This window comes from Tiliqua scincoides, chromosome 1, assembly GCF_035046505.1.
Source record: "Tiliqua scincoides isolate rTilSci1 chromosome 1, rTilSci1.hap2, whole genome shotgun sequence".
NCBI lineage: Eukaryota > Metazoa > Chordata > Lepidosauria > Squamata > Scincidae > Tiliqua > Tiliqua scincoides.
In genome coordinates, this window is record NC_089821.1 from 246,213,114 (window position 1) to 246,236,251 (window position 23,138).

The 23,138-nt window shown below is 46.4% G+C and overlaps 1 protein-coding gene across 1 annotated transcript in view; it reads right to left on the minus strand.

Annotated features, from left to right (window-relative positions):
• ALK (ALK receptor tyrosine kinase) overlaps nucleotides 1-22,481 on the minus strand; it is a 690,171-nt gene extending 667,690 nt beyond the window's left edge. Inside the window, exon 1 of the mRNA XM_066623272.1 lies at nucleotides 21,869-22,481. Coding sequence (XP_066479369.1) covers nucleotides 21,869-22,481 — 613 coding nt within the window. The remainder of the gene's footprint in view (nucleotides 1-21,868) is intronic.
• Between the last annotated feature and the right edge of the window lie 657 nt (nucleotides 22,482-23,138).

Here is a 23,138-nt window from a genome sequence, read left to right on the forward strand (position 1 = left end):
TCTCCAACCAAATTTTTCTGAATTACAGAAGCAAGACAAATGTAGCTCATTTCAGAAAGGACCTTCTTCGTCAATGCGTGGCTGCCTAAACTGGAGCACATGGTTCTGAATATTCTTTGTATAAAGGGAAAAGCCATCATTCAGTCAGTTCTTGGGGGATTTGGGCACCTAGCGTCTTGGGAGACAGGGCCTGTGTTCCAGTTCTGTCATTATTATTATTATTATTATTAATTCAATTTGTAATCCACCTTTCTCCCCAAAGGGTACCCAAGGCAGAGTCATGTGACTCTTTAAACACGTTGGGCCAGGAACTTAAGCTTCCATCTCCAGATGTGCTGTCTAATTTAGGATGCTTCCGTTTTGGGCAAATGAGCACAAAGCAGTTTGAACCCAACTTTCATATACTCTAAGCCATAAGGGCCCAATCCTATTCAACTTTCCAGCACTGGCGCAACCTCTATGCAACCCCAAGGTAAGGGAACAAATGTTCCCATACCTTGAGGAGGTCTCTGTGACTGCCTTCCATTCATACCCCATTGGCACACCAGCACTGGAAAATTGGATAGGATTTGGCCCCAAGTCTGCATACAAATTTGTTATAGCCTGCTGATTTTTAGTTATATATCTACAAAATATTTACATAAAACACTGCCCCTTGAGGGACTGCCAATTTTCAGAAACAGATGAACAAAACAGCCCCAGCTAAAATAATCATTTTAAAATGAAACCTTGTATATATTCTCTTATATTAAACATTGTTCTAGCTTGGCCATCACGTAGCATACTGTTGTCTATCAATATTTTAGCAGACTGCGTTGCCAGTAGGAATTCTAACAAAAGCCAACTGAATTTTAAGTAGATGTAAAAATCATATTTCAAGAAAGCAGTCTTCAGATTCATTGGCAGAAGCTGTGAGTATAAGTGCGAGTTTCAGAGAGCAAGACAAAAATCCATACCACTAGTCTTCAGATAGAGACCGCTTGAACTTTGAATATCAAATATACACAGTGACCTTCGCATAAACTAGTTACAGACCAAGAAACATTTGCTGAAATTATAGGGCAAATAAGTCTGACAAGTCAGTGACATCCACAAGCTGCAGATAGGCAGTTTGCAAACAGGGGACAAGGCTGCAGTTTATCACCTAAATTGTCGTGAACATTGCTCAGGAAAAAAGTGGAGCGATGTAATTCACTACATTAAAAAGGATGTTTTGTTGGTGAAATAAACAGAATCTGAACACCCTAGCTGCTGAGTAAATGTCCTCCTAACTAAAGATCTGGAGTATGGCCCCACTGGGAGACATTCGGAGAATAGTTCTTCTAGGAATGTCTCCTGAACAAGACTGATTTAAATGAATTGGAATTCAGACCTGATGGTTTCAGAAACATTAAGAAGTCTTAATGAATGAGATGAAAAATATCTCAAACCAGCAGCCCAGTCCTATTAGTGCTCCTGTCCCAACAGCAGTTACAAAGTGTGACTCACAGGGTCCAGTCCTATCCAACTTTCCAGCACTGGTGCAGACACAATGCAGCTCCGAGGTAAGGGAATAAATGTTGCCATACCTTGGGGAGGCCTCTATGATTGCCTCCTCACCACAGGATGCAGAGCATGCCCTATTGGTATGGCTGCACTGGCACTGGAAAACTGGACAGGATTGGGCCCACGGTTCTGCATAGCTAGGCTGCAGTCATGAGCTAACAGCTTCCAGAAAAGCCCCAGTGCCAGTAAGTCAGTGCATGGGTGGACTCTGGGTGGTAGATGAGAGAAATGGGGAGAGGATGTGGAGGAATGGGGCAGATTCTGGGGCAAGAAGAGGTGCGCTGAGGCCAGTAAAGGAGCTGTATTGGCAGCAGCAGTGCCAGCGGTATCCTATCCCTCTTTCCCAGCTTCAATCCATCTATCCACATTCACTCAGACTTGCACCAGCAAAGCAGCTGGTAAAGATCCAAGATGACTCATCAGGCCAGTAGAAGCTTGCCCCACGGCAAGGGAGCAAATGTTCCCTTACCTTGAGGAGGACATCCCCATGGGATACAGTGCACACCACTTGGCCTGCTTGCATTGATGAAAAGAGACTTTGACTGGATTGGGCTGTAAGTTTCTTTTTAGAATTGGTGCTGCATTCAGCAAAATTGGAACATAATAACATAGCAGCAGACCTGAATATAAGAAAAACTTTGCTGGATCAGGTCAAAGGCTTATCTAGTTCAGCATCCCGTCTTCCATAGTGCCCCACCAGTTCCCTCTGAGAAGCCCACTGACAAGAGAGAAAGGCATACCAGAAGCACAGCACCACTGAACCAGGAAGTAGCACATTGCCATCATAACTAGCAGCCATTGATAAGCTGTTCTCCAAGTCTTTGTTCAGTCCCCTTTTAAAGCCATCAAAGCTAGCTGCCATCATCACATCCGGTGACAAAGAATTCCAGAGACAAATTATGTGTTGCGTGAAGAATTATGTCCTTTAGCCTGTCCTAAATCTCCTGCCAGTCTGTTTCATTGAATGATCCTTGAACAGTATTGAGAAAGAGGGGGGGGAAAAAATCACATCTATCTGCTCTCTCTACACCATGCATAATTTTATGTCTCAATCATATTCCCCACTTAATCATCTTTTGTCAACCTAAAAAATCTCAAACTTAGCTGTACCTGGTGCTCCAGCCCTGTCATCACTTTGGCTGCCCTCTTTTGGACCTTTTCCAGCTCTGTAATATCCCTCTTCCAGTACTGTGACCAAAACTGGACACAGAATTCCAAATATAGCCACACCACAGATTTATATAGGGGCAATATAATATTAGCAATCTTATTTGCAATTCCTTTCATAATGACCCCTAGTATGGAATTTGCCTTCTTCACTGCTGTCTCATACCCCCCCCCCCCCCAGCCACGAAACTTCCTGGGTGACCTTGGGCCAGTCACTTTCTCTCAGCCTCACCTACCTCACAGGGTTGTTGTAAGGACAAAAAGAGGGAAGCAGCTGTGTACACCGCCCTGAGCTCTTTGGAGGAAGGGCGGTATACTGGGTTAATATTTTCACTACCCACGGTCTCTTTCCTGGTTCATCGCTGGCAGCTCAGAACCCCTCAGTGTATAACTGAAGTCGAATTTTTTCCCTGCACAATGTGCATTACTTCACACGTATTGACACTGTACCTGAATTTTCCTTTTGCTTCTCATTCACTCAGTTTGGAAAGTATTTTTTGTGCTCTTTACAATCGGCTTTGGTTATTACCATTCTGAATAATTTGGTGTCATCTGGGTGCAGTGGCGCCAAAATGGCTACCGCTATAGCCAGTAGCACCATCGGGGCCACCAGAGATCTTCTCAGGGGAAGGGAACTTTCATCTTCTTCCCTTGAGGAAGGCCCCAGGCCCCCAAATGGGACTTTTCAAGTCTGCTGGCTATTTTGCCGGCTTTGCGGCCCAACATGGAGGTTAGGATATGGTAGAGCAGGGCTCTGCCTGTCCCACTCCCTCCCACCCAGTTTCTCCCCTGCCCTGACCTCCCCCCAGTCTGGAACACCTTCCCCCACCCCCAAGGTCCTTACCACTGGCCAGAGCTCTTTCTTTGCCATAAACATGCCATAAATGTGGTGCCATAAACATGCTTTTTGGCTTGTTTACAACACCCAGCACTGGCACATGCTCAGAGCCCTTAGGATTGGGCTCTCAATTATGTATTAACAAAATAAAAAGCAGCAATCCCAACATGGGAGACCCCACTTCCTACTTCCCTCCACTGTGAAAACTGTTTTTTCTACTCTCTGCTTCTTGTTCTTCAACCACTTCCCAGTCTATAAAAGAGCCTGTTGTTCCATGATTCCTAAGGTTATTCACGAACCTTTAGTGAGGAACTGTGTAAAAATTTTTTTTGAAAATCCAAGCATACAATGTCAACTGGAGCTGTCTGAGTGAAGGCAGCCTGTGTGATGTGATGCTAGATCCCAAGATCTGCGATCACATTGTGTGGATAGGATTGGGCATTTAATTTATAAATGACTTTTCTCTAGTTAAGCCTGCACTGTGACCCTTCTCAGTTTATATCTATATACAAGCTGTAGGTTCTGGTCTATGACCAAACTTTTCTCAAATTAAGCTTATCCTATGACCTCTGTTCTTATATCTATATACTAGCTTTCCCTTCTTCAAGTATGGGATTAGTCTGGGTTTCTGGTTACATGCACAAGTTTTCAAGCTACAGGAACTGAAATTGGGAAAAGTAGTTCAGCAGTCATGGGGTCCCTTTGGGAGCTTCTTTCTATTGCACAGACACTTTGCCTCCAGGAAGCCCTTATGCTTGTGTTATAATTCTCCACCTGTAAATGGAAATAACTGCATTTCATTACTGCACAGTAATATTATCTGTTTCAGTGATTCAGTACAATGAAGGTTTAGAGGAGGCTGTCAACTATTCTAGCAGGAGAAGAGGAAGAACCTACAAATACTTAAGATAGACTAAGAAAGCTTGAGCAGATGCACATTAAATCCAGTGCTGCTTGGAATTCAGTCCAACTTAACTCATGGCAGAAACCACGTATATCATGTACACTTGATATTAAAGTAAAATGACTTTTGTCTACCCTTGCTCTATGCTAGTGGTTCTCAAACTTTTTGACTCCGGAGCCCTTTATCAAAATGAGATGCCAGCCCAATGCCAAATACTGGCAAAGAGCTGGAACAGGAGGGGAATGAAGAAGGAGAGCCACGAACAGGAAAGGTGGGAGAGACAGGCGAACAAACCAAACTGGGGAGGGGGGCAAATAATGGCCACTTATGGTGTGCTTGTGAAATTCCTGAAGGGGTCCCAGAGAAAAATGTGGCTCTATGCAGAACACTGTTCAGTATAATGTAGTGCAGTGATCTTTAACCTTTTTTGTGTGCCATAACCCCAACTTTAAATAAAAGGTATGAGAATAGTGACTCCTGCATAACCCATAAATCTGTCAGTGACATAATGATGTCATCACATCCTAGCCAGACTTCCAGGTTGCTGGGTCTTCACACCCTCAAGGAGGAATAGCCCACCTGTTGTGCCAGTCACACTTTCCTGCAAAGCGTTGCCACTGCAGGACCACTGTAGCATTGCCAAACCAGGCTCCCTGCTACACCCGATTCCCACTAGCAAGAACAGTAACCACAACAGGAAATCAGGGGCTGGAGTTCCAAATGAAAGGGAAACGCCATCATTAGTGTAGGTGTTGATACACTAGTCAGTGGCCTGCCCTGGCTTGGTATGATGGGAAATAGCCCCAGGCCAGGCAACTGTGGGGGAGGGGGAGAAAATGAGAACTTGCCATGGACACGCTTATGGGAACTGGGAGAGACATTGCGAACCCCCCATGCCATACATCCTCCCCTCTTGTTGGCTTGCTTTGGAAAAAGGCAGAGGGGTGATGCATAATCCACTCACGGTGTTTTAACCTGTTTCTTATTTCTGGGCACCAGGAAGTGTGTGTGTTGCTTGCCTTGCCATGCCATGTCATGTGTAGGGCAGAAGTTGAGTAGGATTGTGGGAAAGCAGAGAAGTCGAGCAGAGGTGAGAAGAGTCCCTCTCTCAGGGTGAGGCTGGCTAGGATCACTTCTGCAATCCTATGAGCAGGAGGGAAAGAGAAAGAAGTGCTGCCTGCTGCACAAATGGGTCTTGTCAGCTTCTCTTGCTCCCGCAGGTGACTTTGCCGGAGTCACCTCTCCCTGCAGGTGTCAGGGCAGTCTAACAATCTCCATGCAGGTGTCAAGCAGACTACCTGCTTGCAGTCTGCCCCTCACCCGGGTTTGCCAAAATTATTCTTGTACCATGCAAGGCAGGCTGCGGTACTACACTAGACACTGCTCTGCCGTGATCAGCCACATTGGTGGCAGCACACTCTGTGCAGCACCCCAGCCTGCCTTGCACGATACATAAATAAAAGTCCAGCTGTGGCCCCCATATGAGGCATCACAACCCACACTTTGAAGAACACTGATGTAGTGGAGAGTGCTTTCCATGTGAACCTTGTGTTCAACTTGGAGGGCAATCCTGAGGTCATACTGGACATAATTAATAATAAATACTGGACCAGTATAAGTCCCTTACACCTACACCGGAGTGTCGCAAACATGCTGTAAGGCACGTCTGCATCCCCATTTGAGTTGGGGAGATCAGCACAAGGACATGCGCTAGCTTCCCCGCACCAAAGCAAGCCCTGGGAAAAGGAAAGCAAGGTCTTGTGCTGGTGGTGGGCTACCTGCGTGGGGGTTTGGGGAGGGCAGTCAGGGGGTGGGCCAGGCCCAGGAAGGGTGTGGGACCGGCCTCCAACACTTAGACCAGATCCTAATCCCCCTCCCGCGCAGCTCAGCCTAATTCCAGGCTGCTCAGATCTGCACCAGTGATTAAGCTGGCTCAGATCCAAGCCCTTTTGCAGTGGCTTGCACTAAGGGGAAAAATATCACTGAGTTGCTCCACTATCACCTTTAACCCTGCACTGCATACAGTGCAGGCCGGCCAGCCTGACTGTTCCAGCGCAGGTTAAGATTGAGCTGCCTGAGAAATTGCTATTCCTCAGCCGCAGTTTTTCATCTATAAACTTGGAGTCATCACTACTTATCATAGGGCTATATAGAGCATTAACAAACTCATAGCTGCAGTACACGCACTAAAGCCGCACGGAAGTACTATTCATGAATGTGCATTAAATATGCAAGTAATTAATTATCAGCTCAAGTAGAGATTTGTACAGCACTGTTAAAACACGCCTGCAAGTGTCCTTTGATTGGCATCAGTGAGAATCAATGGGGAGAATATGCTTGTCCTGGACTACGGCAAGGCTACTTCAGAGATCGCATGGCATCCAAGGTGAAATCCCAGTTGAATGAAATAAAATCAATTGACTTAAACATCAGCAAAATCACTGCAGAGAGTTCATTTTAAAAAAACTCTAGAGAGCAGAATGATGTTGCTCTTCCCATTAGTCTTCACCACATCACCCCCAAGTTGGATAGTTCCCTGTAGCACACTTTGTGTTTGGATTAGCAAAGCAAACAAAAGGCAGTACAGCTCCACCGGGGCTGCTGACTATTATTCTCATATGTTCTAAGCCTACGGGTGTATTGATATGAGTGACTTAAACTAATTTAATAGCAATTACTTTTCCTCCCTTTACACTGGGAACTGTAGTTCTGTGAGGAATGCCAGGAACTTCTAATAGAATTCTCTGCACTTCCATCAAACTGCACTTCCCAGGATTCCTTGGGGGAAAAAACCATGACAGTCAAAACGGTAGACAACCAATATACATCTGTAGTATAGATACTACAGACAGAGTGTAAAGGCTTGCTTACCGAACATCTTTTGCAGTGTTACTCTGACAATCGCTGTCAGTCCTACACTGTCAGAAATGGATAGAATTTCCTTCCAAACATATTTTCATGTGTCCCACATGGCACAGAGAAAGACTGGCAGCCATGGGAAGGTAAGTAAAGCAGGCAAAGCAACAAATAGCTAGAGAACATGTAATATTTACATCAAGATGCCACCAGAATGGCCTAATTCGTGCCAGAAATGGATATCAAGGGCATGAAGGCATAGGTCTGTGTCAGTGGCATAGCTGGAGGGGACGGAGCACCCAGCCTGGCGGGGAGCCTCAGCGGGGAGCCTCAGCTGTACATCTCCGTTTTACTCCCCCTGCCGGGAAGGCTCTGAAGGGAGGGGCCCTTGCCCACCACGCTGAGGCTCCCCGCCAGGCTGGGTGCTCCGCCCCCCTCCAGCTACGCCACTGGTCTATGTAGTAAACAGTTTCACATGTTATAAAAAAAGCCACCTAGCATCAGTAGAGACACTCTGGCACCTTCCCTTCAGTGAATTTTGTCCACTCCAGTCTGAAATGGTAAATTGGTATAATTAGAAAATTAACCTATCCTAAGGCTACGGTCCTCAAAGTAATTAAACAAAAATGCTCAAACTTCTTCCCCTCACATAAATACACTGAAACCAGTAGGATGTGTCTGGGATCCTATTCTGTACCAATGGAACTAACAGCCCAATCCCGAGCTGCCTGGCGCACGGAGCTGCCGTGTAGCCAAAATGGCTGCCATGGCATTCTGAGTGCGCCGGGCAGCCACCACCAGCTACTCAGGGAAGGGGACTTTTGCCCCCTTCCCCCACATTAGGAAAGTAGCCCCCACAATGGGGCTTCTCGACTCTGCGCCTGCTATCGAGTAGGCACAGAGTAAAGGAGTTCCATGTTGAGTCGAGAGGCAGGGCTCCAGATCCAGCGAAGCTCAGCTCCGCCGGTTGCACCCCATCCCACCTCACTCCCTGCCTCCTGCCACTGCAGTGGCAGAGAGGCCAAAACAAGTTGGGGTATGCCATGGCAGAGATATAGAAGGATATGGGAGAGACAAGGAGTCAACATATACCATATCCTAACCTCTCATCAGACATGTCCACAATGACATTCTGACATTTGTTTGTTATCAGCACTGCATCTGGATAGGATTGGGCCGTAAGAGAGCATCTAAACAGAGGCTTTTGTGGGTATCAGTTGCACTGAGTGGGTGCAGCCTGCATCCACAAGCTGGTTATTGTGGTGATCAGATCCTCACTAGTTCAAGTGACAAATGCGATACAAGGACATCTGCAAGAGGGATCTGAAGGCCTTAGGAATGGACCTCAACAAGTGGGAAACCCTAGCCTCTGAGCGGCCCGCTTGGAGGCAGGCTGTGCAGCATGGCCTTTCCCAGTTTGAAGAGACACTTTGCCAACAGTCTGAGGCTAAGAGGCAAAGAAGGAAGGCCCATAGCCAGGGAGACAGACCAGGGACAGACTGCACTTGCTCCCGGTGTGGAAGGGATTGTCACTCCCGGATTGGCCTTTTCAGCCACACTAGACGCTGTGCCAGAACCACCTTTCAGAGTGCGATACCATAGTCTTTCGAGACTGAAGGTTGCCAATACAATACAAGTGACAAAATCGGAATCTCTGGAGTCAGCACTGTTAGCACAGTCTCTGTGCACAATTTTATACTTCTTACTTGCAAACAGTGGCTTCTCTAGGGTTTGCATCATCCAGTGCAAGAGGTCAGAGCATCCTCCTCCTGTACCAGACCATACAGAATAAATTACAAAATCATACACACAGCCCAAATGCAGTGACATCACTAGGGTTGGTGTCACCCCCATTAACTTTATTTATTTTAATATAGAACTGTACAGGTTACCCAACAAATCAGTCACCAACAACAAACCAGTGGCCAACTTGATGACACTCGCACAGCTGAAGTTCTAGTATTAGCTCTGATCCATGGAAATGAGAACTGACTCATAAACATCTTATTGGTTTTCTACTGTGTCATAACACCTAATTGGCTCTTGGGACAATCATTGGTTAGTTTTGAGATAAAGAAATCAACTTTTTGTTACATAAGGAAGTTGTGTTTTCTTTTTATGGTTCTCTTTTTATGGTTTGTGTGTTTCTAACTTTTGTTAGAATAGAGATAACACGGTTTGTTTTGTTGCATTAAATTCTGATTGACAACATGATGATATTATTCAAAAGTAACAAGAATTTAAAGTGTTGTTACACTAGTAACAGTAGTGTACTACTACAACACCAGTAGTGTTGTTACACACACACACACACACACACACACACACACCATGCACATCACTGGTGTGGCCTGCAGCCCTCTAGCGACTCCACTGCTTGCAAGTATCACAATCTGTATTTCCAGTTTAGTACTAATTATTCAGCCCAGATGCATAAGAAGTTGCCATAATCGTGGTACAGAAAGATTTCATGCATCCATGCAATTAATCCACCTGCTAAAGAATTGTATTTGAATTACTGTACACACATTCAGTATCCTTCTCATTAATATTACATTTCCTACAAGGGCCTGGTCTTGACAATAGGTTTGGGGTGTTCATTGCTTTGCAAAAGGTTGGCTTGTTGACACCAATATTAGCATTTATCCCCTATTGGCTATTTATAAATTTATCCGCTATTTATCCTCCATTTATCATGGCTATTTGGGCACTGGCAATATCAGCGAGATAGATGAATGCCTGTAATGTAAGAAGAAGCAAAACCTTCTGGTTCCACCTTGGAAAAATATGTCAGAGCCTGATGTGAATTGATTGTACTGCCCAAATATCAGGATGGGTTGTGGAAGTCGGAGTGAATTCCACAGTCCAAGCTGTCCAAAGTTTATCTACTGTATGAGCTTCACAACCTGCAGCATATAGAAGATCAATGGCACTATTATACTATTATCTATACTGCTGTGTAAGAGACCTCTGGGCATTTCTAAACTTCATCTTACATGCTGTTTCCTGTCCAGCATGCACTAAGTGAAATTAGGTGCTGGGTCTGGTTCAGAAATCATATTGCCCCAACCAACACTCTGAAATCTGGTCTAAATTCCAGTAGAGAATCCCCCAATCCACTCAGCACGCAGCTGGTCTCTGACAATTTGCTACTTCTTGCACAAGCTTGTGTTTCTACCTTTTGTTCTTATTTCCATGCTGAAATTCACCAGCCAGGGTTTGGCTTACTAAAAGCAGGAAGAGCTTTGCTGCTCCCACTATGTAAGGATTATACTACTTGGGAACCAGAAAGTGCACCAAGAAAGCCCTTCAGAACAGCATTTCAGCTGCTTTTAGAGCATGGCAATCACTCCAACAAGAAGGCAATGAGGAGGACATGGCATGTGGCTGAGTGGCTTCAGACATTACCCCATGTTATGCTAGTGTGCTACCAATTTGGGATAGAAAAGCTTCGTCTAGTCTCAGATCGATATACTGTATTATGCATTGCGATTAGGAATACAGTTCATGATCCCAGTCTGTCTCATGCATCATAGTGTCTTGATCTTCTGAATCACCTCCAGTCTGTTCTTTAATATGCACCTCACACACACACCTTTGAATATGTAGGTAACCATTCATCATCACAGAAAGTCAAATCCCCCTCCTTTTTTTTTTTTTTACTATCCATGGATTACTGGAACATCCCAACAAACTCACTTTAAGTATAAGACAGTTTTTCCAGAAATATATAAACAGATTTACCTATAGCTGAAATTCATGGCCCAGGGTTGTATAGGTCTTAGACCATATTTTCACTAGGAGTGACACTGTCCTTGTAAAGGTAAATGAGTTATCTTTCACCACCACCCCATCACACAAATAATATCCAGCATGAGTAGAGTGACCAGATACAATGGAAAACAGAGTGCCTATACCTTTAACCATTGAATGGAAGGGTTTAAAAAGCCACACCTGCCAAAATTCCCTCTTCTATACAATGGTTAAAGGTATAGACCAGGGGTTGGCAACCTTAAACACTCAAAGAGCCATTTGGACCCATTTTCCAGAGGAAAAAAAAACTTGGGGAGCCACAAAACCCTTTTGACACCTAAAATGAAGATAACACTGCATATATAGTTTTTTTTTAACCTTTATGCTCTTATAGGTCCCATTTTTATAAAGTAGCCCCCTCTTGTAGCTTTTAGTTAGTTTTATCATACATTCTTGTTCTGTGTTTTCAGACACCTGGTCCTCTATGGTGTTTTGCCTGATTCCAAGGCCATTCTCTGCCTGGAGAATTATGCCCACTTTAAGCAAATTAGCTCCCCTTTCCCCCCAACAAATGACCCTGGTTCTGCCCTGCAGTCCTGCTGGACCCCACCTCCAGGGTAGCTCCCCTGCTCAACCTGCAGAGGTCCTCTCTCCTACCAGCAGCCTCTCACCACTACAGCAGACCCTGGATCATCAGCAGGTCTTGGGCACAGCAGCTGCACTTCAAACTCCAGTGTCTATAGCAGTCCCTTAGTCACAAAGTCAGTCAGAGTATCCAGGGCAGAGTCCAAAGTCAATAAGCCAAGTCACAGTCCAAGATCAGATTCCAAAGTCAGAGTATCCAAGTCAAAGTACAAAGTCAATAAACCAGGTCAGATTCCAAAGTCAACCTGCACTCCTTCTACAGCCCACAAACCCTTCCTGCCTCAGGTGCTCTTATATCCCTGAGGGCCCTATTGCCTTCAAGTGGCTGCAGCTGCGCAGCACACTCTGCTGGATGCCCAGGCCTTACCCTTAAAGGGGCCACTGCTGACACCACATCTACCTCCTCACCAGATCTTCCTCGATTCCAATACAAGTGTGGGGGGGAGCAGATCTCTATACAGACCAGTGCAAAAACAGGGAGAAGGTGGCGGGGGAGGGAAGATCTCTATATAGATATCACAGCAAGACCATTGCAAAGCCCCTTGCACACAGAACCAACAGATGGAAGTTGGGGGGGGGGGCAGATCTCCATACATACCAGTGCAAAAACAGGGGGAAAGGTAAGTCAGCCCCAGTAGAGTCAACGGGGCTTCATCTCAGGGATGCATGGACAGGAGTGCAGCCTGCGAGTGGCTCCTCTCCCTGTCTACTCAGAAGTCAGCCCCAGTAGAGTCAACGGGACTCACTCCCAGGGGAGTATATATACACTGCATATATAGTTTGCGCTCCCCTCTTGTAGGTCACAGTTATATAATACACTCCCCTCTTATAGATCCCACTAAAAATCAGGTCCAGACCCACAGTTGGAGAACAACTGTTTTAGACTGTGCACAGGTGAACTGCTTGTGAAGGATAGTGTCATTCTTTACTGTCATTTACTTCTGTACTTCTGTAAATGCCTTTCCACACAATACTACCTCTGAACAAGACCACTTAGTACTACTTAACACTGTTCACAAAGGTGCTCCTGAACAAACAAGCTAAGAGTTCAAAACTGCATAAAATAAAAGGCATACTAACAGTGCTTACTTCCCAACAATGAAATATGCTTTGGTGCTACATATACAGTATGTTACACATACAGTATACAAACATATACAGAATACCATCTGGTGTAGGGGTCTCCAAAACCCTTTCAAGTTTCCAAGTGAAGGAAATGGAGCAGTGAGCGTGTGAGTGAGTGACGGGGGAATGCTGAGTGGGCAGCTTGAAGGCTGCAATCCTGGGCACACTTTCCTGGGATTAAGCACAATGGGACTTACTTCTGAGGAGACACACACAGGATTGTGCTCTGAGCTTTGGAGGAGGACAAAGCAGCTGCACTCAATTGCTTGCTTTTGCGGTGATCATGGGGGGGAAACAAGTGAAGGAAATGGGGCAGTGAGAGGGTGAGTGAGTGACGGGGGAATGCTGAGTGGGCAGCTTGAAGGCTGTAATCCTGGGCACCCGTTCCTGGGAGCAAGCACAATGGGACTTACTTTTGAGGAGACCCGCACAGGAGAACTGAGCAGCTGCACTCAATTGCTTGCTTTTGCGCTGCGGCTCGGGCAGGAGGGAACGGGCGGTGTGGGCTCTTTGGGCAGGAGCTGCTCCGCCAGCCCGTTCGCACCCTCTCCTATGGGGCACAGCCGCAGGATGCGTGGGAGCTGCGCTAGTGCGCTCAGGCTGGTGAGGGGCAGGTGCGTTGCGGGAGGGGTGAGCCCCTCCCTCCCACGGGTTGGCACCGAGCCGCAGCAGAAGGCTGAAAGAGCCTCTTGCAGCTCCAGAATGGCAGGTTGCCGACCCCAGGTGTAGACACTCTGTTCACCATTGGATCTGGTTACCCTGAGCATGAGCCAGGCACTGTATACGAAAGCCCAATCAGATAGAGCCCTGCTTGATGCGATTCTTCACCTTTGGAAAGCAGGGGGGAAAGCAAGGCGATCTAACTCTCAAATGAATGGGTTCTTGGGGAGTATCTGACTCATGCAAGATACTATTGGCATGGTGGAAGGAAAGAAGTGTTCCTCTACTATAAAAGGTTGGCCCTGGTCTTTAAGGCACATCTTCAATCTTCAAAGACTGAAAAACTTGCCACAGCTATGACTTATGAGCTCCTGGCTCATTTGACTAGATTGCTCATGTGAAGGAGGAAAGTTATAGAAAGCAATGAAGACCCTTAGAAAAAGGCAACTATGATTATTGAGAGCCCCTTGCTAGAATTCCCATACATCAGGTATGCCATTTGCCTGCCATCTGGGAATGAGGCAATCCTTTTCATCTATTATTTGCAGTTGTCCTTTAAAATACTTTTCTTCCCAAGCTTTCTGTGTTTGCTACATAATACTGAGGGTCACCCTTTATAGACATATCCCCTACAGTAATTGGAAAAAAGGTAAGCATCAGCTAAACATGTTTTGAACGACCATCTGCCAGGGTGACAGTTAAGGAGACAAGGGCCGCACTCCTATGCACACATACTTGGGAGTAAATCTTCCTGAATTCAACAGGACTTACTTCTGAGTAGACATGCATAGGAGTGTGCAGAAGAGCATTTACCAGAACTTCTTGTTAGTCTAAGACAGGGGTGCTCTGTCAACTTTCAACTTTAGGGATGCTGGACCTTTAACAAGTGTATAGAAGAGAGAATTTCAGCAGGTGTAGCTTGTCATCTGTGGGATGACAAGTTGCACCTGCTGCAATTCTCTCTTCTATACACTTGTTAAAGGTCCAGCATCCCTAAAGTTGAAAGTTTGAGCACCCCTCGTCTAAGAATCAGAGTTCAGTTGCAGTTTATTTCTCAGACCATCAATATCTTTATCTCAGTCTACCCGGAGAACAACTGTGCGGCAGCAGAAGAAAAAAAATTAACAAGTTAATTATGTTTCTCCACTTGTGAACTGCTCACATAAAAGAGAACGAAGAAAAGCCTCCTGTTTATCAAACGGAGTGTAAAGGCTTTGCATTGTTGACTTTAGGATTGCATTGTTGGCAATGTGTTTCCAATTAACTTGAGCAACGGAACAACTGCTTAGATGTCTTTGGGGAAAGATCTCAACGGTGCCCTTTCTGCCACAGCTTGGCTGGTGTTAATAATAGTGGGAACCATTGTGTAGATGAACGGCTGTCTGTGGGTGGTGTTATTAAATAGCACCGATTAGTTCTTCAACATTGAATGTATGTGCATGCTTCATAATGGAGTAAACATGACTATTGCAACAGTGGTTCTGAATGACTGCTAATACCAATGACAGAAGATCTAGGAAAAAAAATATGTATACTGTAGCTGTATTACATACAGGAGAGAGAGAGTCTTACCCAGTGGTGAGAGTCAATAGTAGTGGTGCAGCTAAGGGGTGTGGGGTTTAATTGCACTCGGTACTGTGCCTTGAGGAGATGTCCTAGAGGCCTCTGAAAGGCACTTCCAGTTTTTGGCAGAAACTGGAAATGCCTTTTGGAGGCCTCCAGGAGCCTCAGAAGGTACCCAATGCCCCCAGGCTTCACAAGACTTCCTGGATGCCTCCAAAAGGCACTTTTAGTTTTGTATGAAAACTGGAAGTGCCTTTTGGAGGCCTCTAAGATTGAAGGGAGTTATGGGGGTACAGGGCATGGTGGGTGTTAAAAAATTGTGCCCCAGGTGCCAACTGCCTCAGCTACACCACTTGACTAGTCTAGGTAGTAACAGCAGAACACGCCTGCTTCTCTGGAAATCATATCCTTAGTAGTTCTGGAGTTAAAGGTAGAGTTTCAAAGATATAACTTTTAGAGTTCACTGAAGGTCTGCTGTCAGGGCTAAAAACAAACAAGCCAACAAACTGCATATGAGCTTCACTTGCTCAGTTTTTATTTCAGAATGGCTTCTTTCAGTCAAGATTGGAACCATTGAAATAATTTCTGCAATCTAAAACTTTCTGGCTCATTGATTCCTATATAAAACAGAAGTTGGCTATAACACAGAAGCTTGATCAGAAGATACATGTCTCTTAGAAGATTTATTTTAGAGTATTCTGCAGACCATTAAATATGGGGTTACTAACATTTCACTGATCAGGGTTCTGCTTAATAAATGCCAGTTTATGTCCTTATGGCATGTTATATGGAATACAGTGTTAATTATGGACTACTCAACGCTGCAGAAGAAATAAAGAGTTCTGGGTAGTAATATAAGGGAGAATGGAGTGAAATCTTGATTAATCATCTGGACTACGTTGACTTGTGAGAGTGAAATATCCAGCTGTCCTTAGGATGCTCAACTGAGAATAATTGGCACAAAACAGAAGCAATAATTACAGTGGTATTATTTTACTAGAGGTAATTGGAATGAATTGGTTTGTATAATCCTTGAGTCAATTCTTTAAAATGCTGGTGATTAATTCCTTTGGGAGTAACAGATCCTTCGTGGAGAAGTTGTTCAATGAACTGAAGCACTCCAGGTCATGAAATCATTGCACTCCCAAGCATAGTTTGGCCGCAGAGGGCTTAGTTGCTTAGGTAGAAGAGATGCCCATCTCAGCACAAACAAGCAGGCACCTCAGGCTCAAACACAGTCAAGGCCAAGAGCATCACAGGGCAATTTTTCCTACTGCTTCCAACATGGCGTGGAGAGTGGCAGAAGCCAAAAATAATAAGTGTGCTCACAGGCTGCCAATTGGATCTACTGCTATCTTAAAATATTAATTTGCCATCTTAAAATATTAATTTCCCTGGGGCATTTGGTGGGCCGCTGTGAGATACAGGAAGCTGGACTAGACGGGCCTATGGCCTGATCCAGTGGGGCTGTTCTTATGTTCTTATGCCTAGGATATAAAAATGTCATTGAAAAGCATAAAGTTTCCCCATGTATATTTTGCCTCTCTTTCTAGAATCTTTATAATTTTCTTAAAACTAACATAAGAATTCAAAAAGTACCAACTCATCCACCTTTTATATGAAACTCAAGATTATATCTCATAGTACACCCCCATCTTTGCATTTTTGGTTATTTTCTTAAAAAAAATGTGACTTTCAGCATGCTAATCTATTTATACAAAACATACATTATTATCCTCAAACTAACTCCAGCCTGCAGTGTCCAAAAAGACTCAGAACTGCTCTGAACAAGCCAATGGAGGATCAAAGTCTGACAGCTTGATTTGCAATCTGATCAAGTAGATACCTCTATTTACAACAGATATTTGGAAATCATGGAACTTCATAAACTTAAATCCTGATATGTCAGATTAAATAAAAGACTGGGCTGATATCCTAAAGGAGGAAACTAGATTTCCACATTGTAATCTCCATATCCTAATGTTATCCTAAACTATAAGAATAAGGGCACAATCTTAGAAGGCACTTGGGCTAACCCAAGTCCCTTGCACTGGCCTGGGAGTGTTGCAAAAGTGCTGTAAAACCCTTTGTAGTGGAATAGCGGAAGATCTGGTAAGGAGGTAGAATGTGGTGTCTACAGTGCCCCTTGCTCTAAGTAAATGCAGGGTTAAAGTCCAGGTGGTAGCTGGAGGTGTGCCGAACAGCTGCAGCCACTAGAGGCTAAAGTGAACCTGGGAGCATATAAACAGCACCTGGAGGAACTAGTGGGTGTGGGCTGTAGGAGGAATGCAGGTTGGAGAGGGGACTGACTTGGCTTATGGACTTTGGCTTGGATACTCTGACTGATTTACCTGGAACCTGACCTCGGACTGTAACTTGGCTTATTGGCTCTGGACTCTGATTTGGCAACTCTCATTGATTGGACTGGTTTACTTGGAATCTGTGGACTCAAACTGGACTCTGACTTGTGAGTTTAACAAGGGAAACTAATCAGCCTTAAGCGGGCACAAGCCCCAGTGGATTGGGATTTGGTAGAACACCCTTTGTGCCACTTGTTGGGGAGATAGGCTGGTGCACATCTATGCACTGGCCTCTCCACACTGCTGCAGGCCCTGGGGAAAGGGTGAGTTGTGTCAGCCAAGCTCAGCTGATGCATGGGTTGGGGGGGGCATGGGGAGGGCGGCAAAGAGGTGGGAAGGAAGCATTTTGGGGTGGGTGGTGGGTGTTCCCAGCGTGGGTGGGCAGGGAGCAGGAGACAGGGCCAGGATCTGGCAGTTATGGGCAGTTACGGGCAGTTCTTGGGCAGCATGGCAGGACTCCAGGTTGCTTGGATTTTCACCACCTCATCAGGTGATGCAAATCCAAGTAGATCCATTGGGGCTACTGCAACATGATATGGGGTAAGGGGAAACATTTCCCCTTGCCTCAGGTTGCCCAGTTTTTGGCCCCAAACATGCGCTGGATGCAGCACAGGCCCACTGGCCTGCCTGCTTCCAGCACAAGTTAGAATTGCGCCTTTTGTGATTCATTGTTTTGATAAATTCATGTATTGTGCATTTATACATCATACATTTAAAGCATGGAGTTTCTGTTATATACAAGAAAAACTGGTTGAACATGCTGATTTTTAATCAAAGGAAATCTCCCTATTCAGACAATGCATTTAAGACACTTGTACTGTACTGAGGTCTGATTTTAATCAGTTAATGAAGGAAGAGGTTAAAATCAAGACTGATCAAAAGCTTCTAATAAGCTGAGAACTTTAGCAAATTATTCCACCACTTTTTGTGAAACAAGAAACTTTGTAAATATTTGTTGCATTGAGCTTGATGGCAACCTTTTTCTTCAAGATTTCCTTCTTTCAGCTTAACAAAAAAGCCCGATACTTTTCAGGAACATTAGCCATTGATTTCAACAAGTTTGTAACAGAAATGATTTCCCTCAAAGCCCACTGAAGTTAATAAAATTCGGGATATGTAACCAAGCTTTACATTAAGCCCGGTGTTTTTTTTCCAATATTGAACCAAAGGTTTCCATTAGTAAAAAAAATAGCAGCGCCACATACTTATTCGAGAGCTCCATGAGGCTGGTCCAGAATAAGTACCTGGTGGGCTGTTGTTAAAGAAACTTACCCTTTTGATCAACAAACCTACCATTTTCTAAACTCTCTTCTAGGTCAAATTTCTTTGTAACTCAAAATCACACATGATACTTCACCAACAGGACTGCTCTAATAAAAAGCAGCACTTGGTCAATTTCAAACATCTTTTACAACCACTAAATCTAGTGCCTTGCTACTATTCTCAGTCTTGAGCATTCCTTTAAAATATGAGCATTCGGTTTGTTTGTTTTTCCCCATGCAAACTTTCTTAAGAATCAGTCTTATTTAACTCAATGGGACTTGATTCTACATACAAGTGCATACAATTGAGCCAAACATCAAGAAAGACATGGATGTGGCTAACCTCTGCATTTCCACCAACAGACATTGGACCAATTCATTATAGGTTGTTCCTGGACAGCAGTCTGTTACACATTGCCCCTTTATTTTTATATTATGTACATGGAGAAATGCCAGTTTTCTAGGCAAGGTTTCCATGAGGTAGCAAGGAAAGAACTGTTGCCATTGATCAACCTTCTACAATTAAGTCAACATCAAATCTGGACAGAGCAAATAAGTCTGCAATGCAAGAGCCCACGTTTACAAATAGACAGTACCTTATCTGCCTTGAACATACCAAGACCAAAGAGTTGAGGGAGAAGAGGAAGTGATATGTAGTTTTCATTTAACTCTTTCAATTCAACTCTGGGACACACCCTTTTCTTACATGAAGAGCTTTTGTTTTTTTTAATGTTCTGGGTCTGGAGCCAACATTGGTGACAGGACAGGATCATTAGATAACTGTTAAGGGCTCAAGAGAGTCCACGGATACTCACTGCTGGCCAACTGCTCTTGAGATAAAACAGCTCCTGGGAGGTTTTGGTCCTGTTGAGTGGATCATGCACAGCAACAGTAACATCTACTCCTCCACCTCAGACTCAGAGGGAGGCAACACATGACTGCTTGCCCACAAAAGTGGGAAGGCAAATGCTAGTTTTAAGGAATGGCTTCCAGTCGCCTACCTGACCTTCCCTCTGAGAGGCATGATGAGAAGGGTTGGAAACATTCCACAGAGCATAGGGATAGCCAAACAAGCAAGAAGAAGCTGCTCCTGCCACTGCCCAATCACCCTTGCAACATGAATCAAGGGAGAACTGGGGCCAGTCAGCTACCCAGGGAGAGTGTGTAGACCAGACTCCCTGCAGGGTCAGCAAGGCTGGCTTTAAGCCAATTGGACCAACAGCTCTCAATTAGGCCCCACATCTAAGGGGGTCCTGCAGTAGGGTAATCTACTGTCACCGCCTTCTCTTGCTTGTTCTTCCTCTGGACAGCATAGCAGGGAGGATTGAACCCCATGGACTACTCAGAGAAAGAGTGGGCCACCACATTTGCCTGCTCACTCACCTTTTCTTTCTAGGCCAGTGATTCCCAAACTGTGGGTCAGACCCACTGGTGGGTTGCAACCTGATTTTGGGTGGGTTGCAAAAGGTTAGGCAGAGCCTCCAATGTAAACATAGGTAATGGCAAGATCTGATAACTGCCTCAAACCTTGAGGCTATTAAAAAAAAAATCAGCTGCTAATTACCCTGCAAACTGCTCAGCTCCTGCAGGGAGATAAATGTGTCTTTGTTGATAAAGAATTTTTAAAAAAAACAGATTTTTTTTAATTTTTCTGAGGAGAAGTGTCAAAAAGGAAGGACAGCATTTATTAAAGTTCATTAGGGCTTAAAGCCAGCCTTGAGGGCACAAAGTTCATTAGGGCTTTTTCATTATGAGAAATTAAGTTTTTAAATACAGAAACAAAAAATATTCCTTGTAAATAAATAAAAATATTTATTTCTAGATCTGTATTAAAAAGTCTTGTAAACCTAGGCGGGTCCTGATGAGAGCATCATTTTAAAAAGTGGGTCCCTATACTAAAAAGTTTGGGAACCGTTATTCTAGGCATTACAACAGAAAGAATTGAGTCCACTGGGCCAAATCATCATGACTATGTGACCCAAGACAGGTGACAGGATTGTGTGTGGGCAGAAGTGGCTGTTCATTCAAGGAGTGCTGGTACCCACCTCTTGCCCACCCACCTGCAATCTCTCTCTCTCTCTGGGCAACATAGTGGTGAAAACTGAACTCAGAAAGAAAGAGAGGGCAAGCAAACAGAAGTGCTGGCTGCCTTTGCAAGCATTTATAGCTTCCTCTCATTTGTTCACTTACTCTGGGCAACCCTCCTGGCACCAGCTCTTCCCATCACACCCCCCCCCCAAAAAAAAAAACAAGTCAGGCAAGTGATCCAACATAGTAGATGGTGTGCCTGCTCATTTCCACTTGCACAATCCTCCTTGTCATGTTGTCATGAGACAGAAGGGGACGAGGACAAGAAATTATTCAGGGGCGATCTTCTGGATGACATAGCATTGAGGATCAGGTCCAGAGTCCCCTGCTATGGGGGCATATCGGGAAGCACAGGCAAGGGAGAAGAGAAACAGGTGCTCCTGCCTGCTCTTGCTCACTTGCCCTCTATTTGTAGATGGTACAGCAGGGAGAATTGGAGAAGAGATGGTTGCAAAGAACAGACACTGCTGCCTAGTCTTTCTGAGGAACTGTACTTGCCCACACAATTCTCCACACTATGCTCCCAAGGAGAGCACATGGAGGACCCATCACCTCAGCCCTCCTGTTCAGCCCCTGTCTCTTGGCAGCATGGGATGGAGTGCTGGGCTGACTTGGAAGGTGGGAGCCTACCAAAGGCAAGTTACCAAGAGCCCCCACCTCCCCCATAAATTGAGACTGGCCCTGTCTGGTTTTATCCAAGACTAGATTAACTTAAGGGATAAGGCTCAGGGAGCAAGTAACATAGCTGCTATTATCAGAAGACAAAGTGCATTTCCAAGGTGCTGGCAACCCTCCCCCCTCTTTTGAGGCTAATGGATTAACAAGACTAAAGAGTCAGGTCTCTGCCTGCACTCCTCATCCAAACCACCCGCGTTCACAGGGGCAAACTCTGAAGAAGCAAAGAGGCCCAGAGCGCAATCCTCCGCATGTCTACTCAGAAGTAAGTTCCATTCTAGTCAATGGGACTTACTCCCAGGAAAGTGGGGCTAGGATTGCAGCCCCAGTCCTCTGCTGGGCTTGCCAAACTTCCCCACGCCTGCCCCAGTGGGCAACCCCCAAGCTGCCAGCGGAAGAAGCCCCCTTCTCCCCGGCAGTCGCTCACCTCTTGCGGCCACCTGGAAGGACAGGCGGGGCTGGGAGGCTCTGATGGCGGCGGACAAACTGCTCTCCCTGCCCAGGAGAGACGCCTTGCGCTCGGGCATCAGGCGGATCCTCAGCCTGCCCTCTCCGGAGCGGACCCACCAGCCGAACTCCTCGCTGAGGTTGAAGCGGAGCTGGCCCGCCTCTGCGTCGCTCCCTTGGCCGGCGGCGGCGGCATCCCAGGCGCAGCCCTCCCGCAGGCTGGCTTCGCCCACCTCCAGCACCAGCTGCTTGGCGCGGCGCAGCTTGCGCACCGAGCCCGTCTTCAGCACCCTGGACGGGGCTCGGACGCGGCCGGCGGGCTCGGCGGAGCCTCTCCGGGGCAGCCAGGAGCGGGCGGCGCGCAGCAGCGGCGAGCAGTCGAGCACCAGGCTGCAGCGCGCCCGCAGCCTGCCGCCGCCGCCCAGCACCAGCTCGCGCAGGTAGGTGCGGAACAGCGAGGGCACGATGAAGTCCATGGCCAGGCTCTTCCGCTGCAGCCGGGAGAAGTTGGGGGCGTCTCGCTGGGTGCCCCCCGCTGCCAGGAGCACCGCGCACAAGAGCAGAGGCGCGAGCAGAAGGCCGGCGGGCTGCATCTTGCCCTCGGCTGCAGCTGCCTTCTCCGCGGGGCGCGATCCGCCGGGTGGGTCCCCTCTCGCCAGGCACCTACTGTGGCGATCGCGGCGCCCCCCGTGCCATCTTCGGCGCCGCGGTGCCCCCGGCAGGCTCCTTGCGAGGCGGCGGTGACTGCGCGCTGCTCTCACGCCCCGCTTTCAGCGTGCCCGGGGAAGCCTCCCACCTGCTGGCATCCGCGCGCCTCTCGGGGGCTTGGCTTTGATGAGACCCTCCGGAGGACGAGTGGTGAGAGAGAGCCCAAGCCCACGCCTGTCTATTCAGGAGGAAGTCCCACAAGCTTACTCCCAGGAATGTGCGGGCGGGATTGCAGCCTCACAGGCCGATCCCAGCCGTGTCTACTCAGCAGTAAGTCTCGTTAGAGGCAATGGGGCTTACTCCCAGGAAAGCGTTGCAGCCCGAGTTCCCTTGCCCAAGTCGAAAAAGACTTGGGCAGAGCAACCCAGCGGACTCCTCGTGGTGCCTCCGGTGCCGAGCCCACTCAGGGGGCGGCGGGCTCCCTCGGTGCTGGCGGGCGCCCCTTCTCGCTCACGCCTCCCAGCCAGCCTGCGAAGGAGTCCCGCAGAGAGTCCCTTGCTGGAGGCTCCCCAGTGCTTCGCCTCCTCCGGCTCCTGCCCTGC